We start from the raw sequence: 9,236 nt of genomic DNA, 5'->3' as shown, positions 1-9,236 counted from the left end.
GTTTATCTATGTGTGGGTGTGAAATTCACAGAACTTTTGCCCAGGTACTTCAGTTAAACTATGAAATATTTTAGTTGTAAAATTGTGCTCTGGTTGTGTCTGTCATTATAATAGACTCATTTACTCCCTATCTCTCCACTTGACCTACAAAGAACCGAGCCACTTGATTTTCAGAAGCACTTTTATACATGGCCATAGTAAGACAGTGGTGTTTTTTTTTTTTACAAGCTAAACTGAATATTTAATACATTTGTAGGAACAGAAGGAACAAGGATTAGAATTTTATATTACATTTTACATAGACATTTATGTAAAAGATGTTCCATTTTTCAAAGAGGTTTCCCCTATTTCCCTGTCTTTTCTATCTTCCTCAGAGCAATAAACAGTAATTACTATTCTCACAGATAAGCTATTCCTTTGAGTTGGACAGTAACTACATCTTTATTTCAAGTCATTATCATCTCCAAAAACTACCTTTCATCTGACGGCACAGTCTCACTGCAATGTTTCACAGTAAAATGACACTCCTCGAATTTGAAGAGCCTGAATAAAAGCTAGAGCCCCCAAGATTTCTAGGTACTGACTTAGTAACAGTATTCCCTGGTTAGTGTCAGGTAAATGTCTAAACTATTAATATCTAACCCAAATTCTGGTCTTGGAAAAAGATCAGAGACAATTAACAAAGAAAGTGCTTCATAGTATCAGGTCCATTTTTAAAACAATGAGATCTTTCGGGACAATCAGTTTAGTCTTTCTTTTTATCACAGATTTCTGTTGGTCCTCTTGTTGGTAATCCATTTACGTCTGCACCCTTATAGTCTACTTTGCCTTTGTTTTTATCATTGGTTTCTCGTATAGCTTTCTGAGGCCACATACGGCTAACAAAGGGGGAGATCAGAGGGTATATATATGGCTCCAGGAACTTTTTGTAGACCCAGAGCGGAACTGGAATGACGATGCAGGGAATGCACACCTTGAGGGCAGGAGAGCCGCTCTGCGCACCGAGGCCGCCGCCCCGATCCCCCCGGCCACTACCCGGTCCAGCTCACCCGCGACGACCCAGTCCCACCGGCACTATCCACGCTTCCGGAACAACAGTGGTGTTTTATAGTTATCTAATGAGTTTGAGACAATCTCTAAAAAGTATTCGGCTAACTTTATACATCTAGTTATTATCATAACATTTTATAAATCATGTACATATACCTTGTCTGATAAGATGTACCCAAACAAGTTCACATATAGGACAACATTAGGCAATGATGCAGAACTTTATGCAGTGAATCTTAAAGCTTACACATAGTATTAGGAAGGGTGGAATATTCAAATTATAGGTGGCTAGAAACATATTCTTAAATATATAGCTGTTCTTCGAAATTAACTTTGTGGAGTTTTGTTTGAATATCTATCTCTACTCTAACTTGGCATCCCAGAATACTACTTAATGAATGCATTGTGTCATTAGACATATTGCAGTCAAAGTTATTTTTTTTAAATGCTAATAGGTTTCACTAAAGTACATGGATTCATTTAAACTATAAAATGGTAATGCAATTGATGTGAGGAAGAAAATGGTATTTGAAAGGCAACATTGGACTTAAATGATCTTTTTGTTACATCAACTATCTTACAAACAGTATGAAATTTAAAATGGGAAAGGAAAAATTTCATTGATTATATAGGCTATAGCTTTATTTTTTAAAATTAAAACTCTGTCTTTGCCTGGCCTAAATTAAGATGTGATCATCTCTTAACAGCATTCCCTTGTTTTGTTTTTATGTTTTTAATAAACTAAGTAATTTATCATGTTCCACTTTATACCTGCTGATCCAGCAATCCATCAAAATATGGTCCCGTATTAACATGGCTTGCTAATTTGCAATGTTAACACTTTGGAAAATGGCATAAACAATGAAAAATTGAATCTCAAATAAAAAATCTATGCAGCATTCAATACTACTGTTTACCAGTAAATTATGCCCTTCCATTTATATTAAATTTCGATTAATTTAATTTATTCATGTGAGAAAAATGTTAAGAAAAAAAAGTTTAATCAAGTTAGGGTACTTTTCTACTCTCCACCTGTTTCCCTTCCTTTAATAATAACTATAAGTATTCTATAGATGCATGGCATCGTATCCAGAAACAAATGAAACAGAATGATGATGTCTGATTTCCACCCACCCAAAAAAGAAAGAGTGATAATGAATAAAAATCTATATTACCTACATGAACTGTTCTTATTAGAGAAGGAAATGGCAACCCACTCCAGTACTCTTGCCTGGAAAATGCCATGGAGCCTGGTGGGTTAAAGTCCTTAGGGTTGAAAAGAGTCAGACACACTTAGCAACTGAGCACACAAGCATGGGCGATTCTTACAGCCCTGTTTACATACTCACCTATCTTTTCTCTGTAACTATAGAAGAAAAATACACATTTACTAGCATATCTTCATTTTGAAATGCTGCCCTATGAGCCGTGAATGACGCCTGGATTCTTGGCCTTGGGAGGAGAGGAATTTGATCCTGGGCCAGTGATGAGGCTTGATTGCTCAGAGCTTCTGTGTAATAAACTTTTATTAAAATATAAAAGAGATAGAGAAAGCTTCTGACGTAAACATCAGAAGGGAACAGAAAGAGTGCCCCCTTGCTAGTATTTAGAAAAAATTTATACACCTATTCTGTTCAACTCAGTTGCTTGGTCGTGTCTGACTCTTAGTGAACAATGGACTGCAGAACGCCAGGCCTCCCTGGCCATCACCAACCCCCGGAGCTTACTCAAAGTCATGTCCATTTAGTCGGTGATGACATCCAACCATCTCATCCTCTGTTGTCCCCTTCTCCTGACGCCTTCAATCTTTCCCAGCATTGGGGTCTTTTCAAATGAGTCAGTTCTTCTCATCAGGTGGCCAAATTATTGGAGTTTCACTTTCAACATCAGTCCTTCCATGAATATTCAGGACTAATTTCCTTTAAGATGGAAATTAGAATGGATCTCCTTACAGTCCAAGGGACTCTCAAGAGTCTTCTCCAACACCACAGTTCAAAAGCATCAATTCTTTGGTGCTCAGTTTTCTTTATAGTCCAACTCTCCCATCCATACATGACCAATGGAAAAACAAAAACTTTGACTTTGTGGCCCTTTGTTGGCAAAGTAATGTCTCTGCTTTTTAGTATGCTGTCTAGGTTGGTCATAACTTTCCTTCCAAGGAGCAACTGTTTTTTAATTTCATGGCTGAAGTCACCATATGCAGTGATTTTGGAGCCCGCAAAAATAAAGTCCCTCACTATTTCCACTGTTTCCCCATACATTTTTGCCATGAAGTGATGGGACTAGATGCCACGATCTTAGTTTTCTGAATGTTGAGCTTTAAGCCAACTTTTTCACTCTCTTTCACTTTTATCAAGAGGCTCTTTACTTCTTCTTCACTTTCTGCCATAAGGATGGTGTCATCTGCATATCTGAGGTTATTGATATTTCTCCCCCAGCAATGTTGATTCCAGCTTGTGCTTCATCCAGCCCCACGTTTTGCATGATGTAATCTGCATATACGTTAAATAAGCAGGGTGACCATATACAGCCGTGATGTACTCCTTTTCTTATTTGGAACCAGCTCCATGTCCAGTTCTAACTGCTGTTTCCCGACCTGCATATAGATTTCTAAAGAAGCAGGTCAGGTGGTCTGGTATTCCCAACTCCTTCAGAGTTTTCCACAATTTCTTGTAATCCATACAGTCAAAGGATTTGGCATAGTCAATTAAGCAGAAGTAGATGTTTTTCTGGAACTCTCTTGCTTTTTCAATGATCCAAAAGATATTCGCAATTTGATTTCTGGTTCATCTGACTTTTCTAAATCCAGCATGAACATCTGGAAGTTCATGGTTGGCCTGGAGAATTTTGAGCATTATTTTACTAGCAAGTGAGATGAGTGCAATTGTGTGGTAGCTTGAGCATTCTTTGGTATTGCCCTTCTTTGGAATTGGAATGAAAACTGACTTTTCCAGTCCTGTGGTCACTGCTGAACTTTCCAAATTTGCTGGCATATTGAGTACAGCACTTTCACGGCATCATCTTTTAGGATTTGAAACAGCTCAACTGGAATCCCATCACCTCTACTAGCTTTGTTTATAGGATTGCTTCCTATGGCCAACTTGACTTCACATTCCAGATGTCTGGCTCTAGGTTAGTGATCACACCATCATGATTATCTGGGTCATGAAGATCTTTTTTGTATAGTTCTTCTGTGTATTCTTAACACTGCTTCTTATTATCTTCTGCTTCTGTTAGGTCCATACCATTTCTGTCTTTTCCTCTGCCCACTTTGCATGACATGTACCCTTGGTATCTCTAATTTTCTTGAAGAGATCTCTAGTCTTTCCCATTCTATTGTTTTCCTCTATTTCTTTGCACTGATCACTGATGAAGGCTTTCTCATCTCTCCTTGCTATTCTTGGGAACTCTGCATTCAAATTAGTATACCTTTCCTTTCTTTCTTTGCCTTTTGCTTCTCTTCTATTTATAGTTATTTGTAAGTCCTCCTCAGACAACCATTTTGCCTTTTTGCACTTCTTTTTCTTGGGGATGATCTTGATCACTGCCTCAGATACAACGCCATGCACCTCTGTCCATAGTTTTTCAGGTACTCTGTCTATAAGATCTAGTCCTTTGAATCTATTTGTCACTTCCACTGTATATTCGTAAGGCATTTGATTTAAGTCATTCCTGAATGGTCTAGTGGTTTTCCCTACTTTCTTCAATTTAAGTCTGAATTTGGCAATAAGGAGTTCATGATCTGAGCCGCAGTTAGCTCCCAGTCTTATTTTTGCTGACTGTATAGAGCTTCTCCACTTTTGGTTGCAGAGAATATAATCAATCTGACTTCAGTATTGACCATCTTGTGATGTCCATGTGTAGAGTCTTCTCTTGTGCTATTGGAAGAGGGTGTTTGCTATGACCAGTGCGTTCTCTTGGCAGAACTCTATTAGCCTTTGCCCTGCTTCATTCCGTGATCCAAGGCCAAATATGCCTGTTATTCCAGGTGTTTCTTGACTTCCTATTTTTGCATTCCAGTCCCCTGTGCTGAAGAGGACATATTTTTTTGGGTGTTAGTTCTAAAAGGTCTTGTAAGTCTTCAAGAACCATTCCACTTCAGCTTCTTCAGCATTACTGCTCTTGTATTGGACTTAGATTACTGTGATATTGAATGGTTTGCCTTAAGGAACAGAGATCATTCTGAAATTTTTGAGACTGCATCCAAACACTGCATTTCAGACGCTTTTTTTTTTAATTGATATTAATATTAATAGAATGGTGCTATTTAGCTAAAGGAAATGTCTCAAAACACAGAGAGTGGCACCAGGCCCCTCACCCAGAGCATGCATTTTGAGAAAACATTAGCACAAGCTGAGTAATCCAGGGCCATAAAACAGTTGACATGAATCTTGAAGAAAGGCAGATTTCCAAGTAAATACATAGTTCATTAACGTAGCTTAAGAAAAACATTTCCATGAGAAAAACGCATTGGTTATCTCAAGGTTTGAGAAAAGTTAAGTGCAGAAGGAGCCAGGTGTTGTCATGCCAACACAGAATTTTAGAAGAAACCTGCTTTTAATTTTGTATAGAGAAGGGGGGAAAAAAAAAAAAAAACCTTCTGACACTTGTGGTTTGTTTCCTCCTGCCAATTAAGACAGAGAGAAACTGATACTTGCAGCCTATTTCCTTCACTTGGGGATCCCTATATTACCAACTGGGGACCCTGTGTTACAGGACCCCCGCCTGTTACCCTCTCAATTTCATGTAAATTTTCTCGTGTACCACTTAGACTGAATGCTAAGAGAGGAGATGAAACACAAGCTACTTATATATTAATACTAACACTAAGCAAACATTTTTGGACAACCAGACGTTACAGCACAGAGCTGCTTGTGTTTATAAAGTTGGTTCATGGGGGTTGAGGGGAATATAAATTCACCGGAAAACTATTTTTTGGGAAAAAAGGCCATTTGTTTTGTAAATTTAGTGTTAAACTTGTTTTTATTTCTCAAGACTTTTGATTTTTATGACCGGGTGTTTCTTACACGAGAAAAAAGTTGTAAAAGGACCTTCATTTCAAGATTAGAAAAAAGTGTTGTAAAAGCACAGTCATTATTTTTGTTTTTATGTACTGTTTTATTTCATTTGCTATTCTTGGGCGAATTATACAAGAGCTCAGAAAAACATATCTCTTGTAGTGGGTTACTCCTCAATAAAATCCATAGTAGTAAAGTCTCTTAGATATAACTTCAATTAAAATTTGAAGACATGCTCAGTCGTATCTGACTCTTTGCAACCCCATGAAATGTAGCATGCCCAGCTTCCCTGTCTATCACCAACTCCCAGAGCTTGCTCAGACTCCTGTAATTGAGGCAGTGATGCCATCCAACCTACTCATCCTCTGTTGTTCCCTTGTCCTCTTGCCTTCAATCGTTCCCAGCATCAGGGTCTTTTCCAATGAGTCGGCTCTTCTCATCAGGTGGCCAAAGTATTGGAGCTTCAGCATCAGTCCTTTCAATGAATATTCAGGACTGATCTCTTTTAGGATTGACTGGTTGGATCTTCTTGCAGTCCACGGGACTCTCAAGAGTCTTCTCCAGCACCACAGTTTGAAAGCATCGATTCTTTGGCGCTCAGCCGTCTTTATGGTTCAATACTCACCTCTGTACATGACTACTAGAAAAACCATAGTTTTGACTATACAGACCTTTGATGGCAAAGTGATGTCTCTGCTTTTTAATATGCTGTCTAGGTTGGTCATAGCTTTTCTTCCAAGGAACAAGCGTCTTTTCATTTCATGGCTGCTGTCACCATCTGCAGTGATTTTGGAAACCAAGAAAATAAAATCTGTCACTGAAAAGTGAAAACACTTTTTTCCCTTCTGTTTGCCATGAGCTGATGGGACTGAATGCCATGATTTTCATTTTTTGAATGTTGAATTTTAAGCCAACTTTTTCACTTTTGTCTTTCATCTTCATCAAGCTGCTCCTCTTCACTTTCTGCCATTATAGTGGTATCATCTGCATATCTGAGGTTGTTGATATTTCTCCCAGAAATTTTTATTTAATGTGTAGTCTTCCAGCCTGGCATTTCACATGATGTACTCTGAATAAACATTAAATAAACAAGGTGAGAGTATACAGCCTTGACATACTCCTTTCCCAATTTTGAAACAGTTCATTGTTCCTTGTACGATTCTAACTGTTGCTTCTGAATACAGGTTTCTCAAGAGACAGGTAAGGTGGTCTGGTATTCCCATCTCTAAGAATTTTCCAGTTTGTTGTGATTCACACAGTCAAAGGTTTTGACATAGTCAATGAAGTAGAATTTTTTTTTTGAATTCTCTTGCTTTTCCTATGATCCAGTGGATGCTGAAATTTGATCTCTGGTTCCTGTCTTTTCTAAATCCAGCTTGTAAATCTGTAAGTTCTCAGATAACATACTGCTGAAGTCTAACTTGAAGGATTTTGAATATAGTCTTGCTAGCACCTGAAATGAATGCAATTATGTGGTAGTTTGAACATTCTTTGGCATTGCCTTTCTTTGGGACTGGAATGAGAACTGACCTTTTCCAGTCCTGTGGCCACTGTTGAATTTTCCAAATTTGTTGGTTTATTGAGTGCGACAATTTAACAACATCATGATTTAGAATTTAAAATAGCTCAACTGGAATTCCATCACCTTCCTTCGCTTTGTTCATAGTGTCAGGCGAGTGTATACTCCTCGGTTCTGTCTCATCACAAAAAAGATTTAGAGTGACGGTAGCAATGCTTCCTAATGCCCACTTGACTTCGCACTATAGGATGTCTGGCTCTAAGTGAGTGACAACACCGTTGTGGCCTTTTGGTCATTAAGAACTTTTCTGTACAATTCTTCTGTGTATAGTAATAGCCTCTTGCCGCCTCTTTTTAATCTCTTCTGTTTCTGTTAAGTTCTTGTAATTTCTGTCCTTTATTGTGCCTATCTCTGCATGAAATTTTCCCTTGGTATCACTTAAAGGTGAACAAACTTTAACCATATGATATAGTGGTGGTAGTTTAGTTGCTAAGTCATATCTGACTCTTGCAACCCACCTGGTGTATAGCCCACCAGGCTTCTCTGTATATGAGATTTCCCAAGCAAAAATACTGGAGTAAGTTGCCATTTCCTACTCCAGGAGATCTTCCCAAGTCAAAGATCGAACCTGCATCTCCTGGAAGACTCTTTTCCTGCTGAGCCATCAGGAAAGCTCAATATTGTCTGTAGATAATCTTAACGTCAGGAATTTTAAAAAGGTATGAAAATAAGCTTAATTTTCATGAAAAATCTCTATATCCATTCACATCTACATTACCAATCAAAGAAGAGAGGTGAAAATAATCTCTGTGTAAATACATTTTCAAGGACATATGCCCTGCTACTGCTATTAACAATTAGTCAAAATATTTGCATCTGGATTGAACGTTCTCCTCTGTCCAATAAAATTCAAATGTGTTGTGCATGTGTGAAAATCCTAGGAAGATTGTTGGTGAAAATATAAAGTTGATGATAGTCCTCACCCTAAGATTTCTTGTTGCACACTATCAAAATTTGAATCTTGGTATGATTATTTTTGTATGTGAGTGATATTCAGTACTGGAGAAGGAACACTCCAGTCTTCTTGCCTGGAGAATCCCAGGGACAGGGGAGCCTGGTGGGCTGCCGTCTATGGGGTCGCACAGAGTCGGACACGACTGAAGTGACTTAGCAGCAGCAGCAGATGTTCAATACGTTATGCATATGATTAGAGAAACTAATTAGATTAACATGAAAATAAATATCTGGATCTGAGTACAGTACAACAAATTATCAGCCATTGCATATTACAATTACATTGTATTCCTTTAATATCATGGTTCTGATACAATAGACACTTCTTTAAGTCAGTTCAGTTCAGTTCAGTTCAGTCGCTCAGTCGTGTCCGACTCTCCGCGACCCCATGAATCACAGCACGCCAGGCCTCCCTGTCCATCACCAACTCCCGGAGGTCACTCAAACTCATGTCCATAGAGTCGGTGGTGCCATCCAGCCATCTCATTCTCTGTCGTCCCCGTCTCCTCACACACCTAACATTTCCCAGCATCAGAGTCTTTTCCAGTGAGTCAACTCGTCGCATGAGGTGGCCAAAGTATTGGAGTTTCAGTTTTAGCATCAGCCCCTCCAATGAACACCCAGGATTGATCTCC

The 9,236-nt window shown here is 38.6% G+C and overlaps 1 protein-coding gene across 1 annotated transcript; it reads right to left on the bottom strand.

The window, feature by feature from the left end:
• Nucleotides 1–318: 318 nt before the first annotated feature.
• On the bottom strand, nucleotides 319–6,703 carry LOC148773359 (UPF0729 protein C18orf32 homolog). Its single transcript, XM_088834282.1, has 4 exons — nucleotides 6,694–6,703; nucleotides 5,744–5,829; nucleotides 2,400–2,416; nucleotides 319–1,031 (listed from the first exon to the last, which is right to left on the bottom strand). The coding sequence occupies exons 1-4, from the start codon at nucleotides 6,701–6,703 to the stop codon at nucleotides 746–748; spliced, it is 399 nt and encodes a 132-aa protein (XP_088690408.1). The 3' UTR covers nucleotides 319–745.
• Nucleotides 6,704–9,236: the final 2,533 nt, after the last annotated feature.

Source organism: Moschus berezovskii, chromosome X (genome assembly GCF_049115385.1).
Source record: "Moschus berezovskii isolate FMDL1 chromosome X, NW_MosBer_1.0, whole genome shotgun sequence".
Taxonomy (NCBI): Eukaryota; Metazoa; Chordata; class Mammalia; order Artiodactyla; family Moschidae; genus Moschus; species Moschus berezovskii.
The sequence above is the reverse complement of the archived record's forward strand: the minus strand, read 5'-3'. Positions and strand labels throughout refer to the sequence as shown.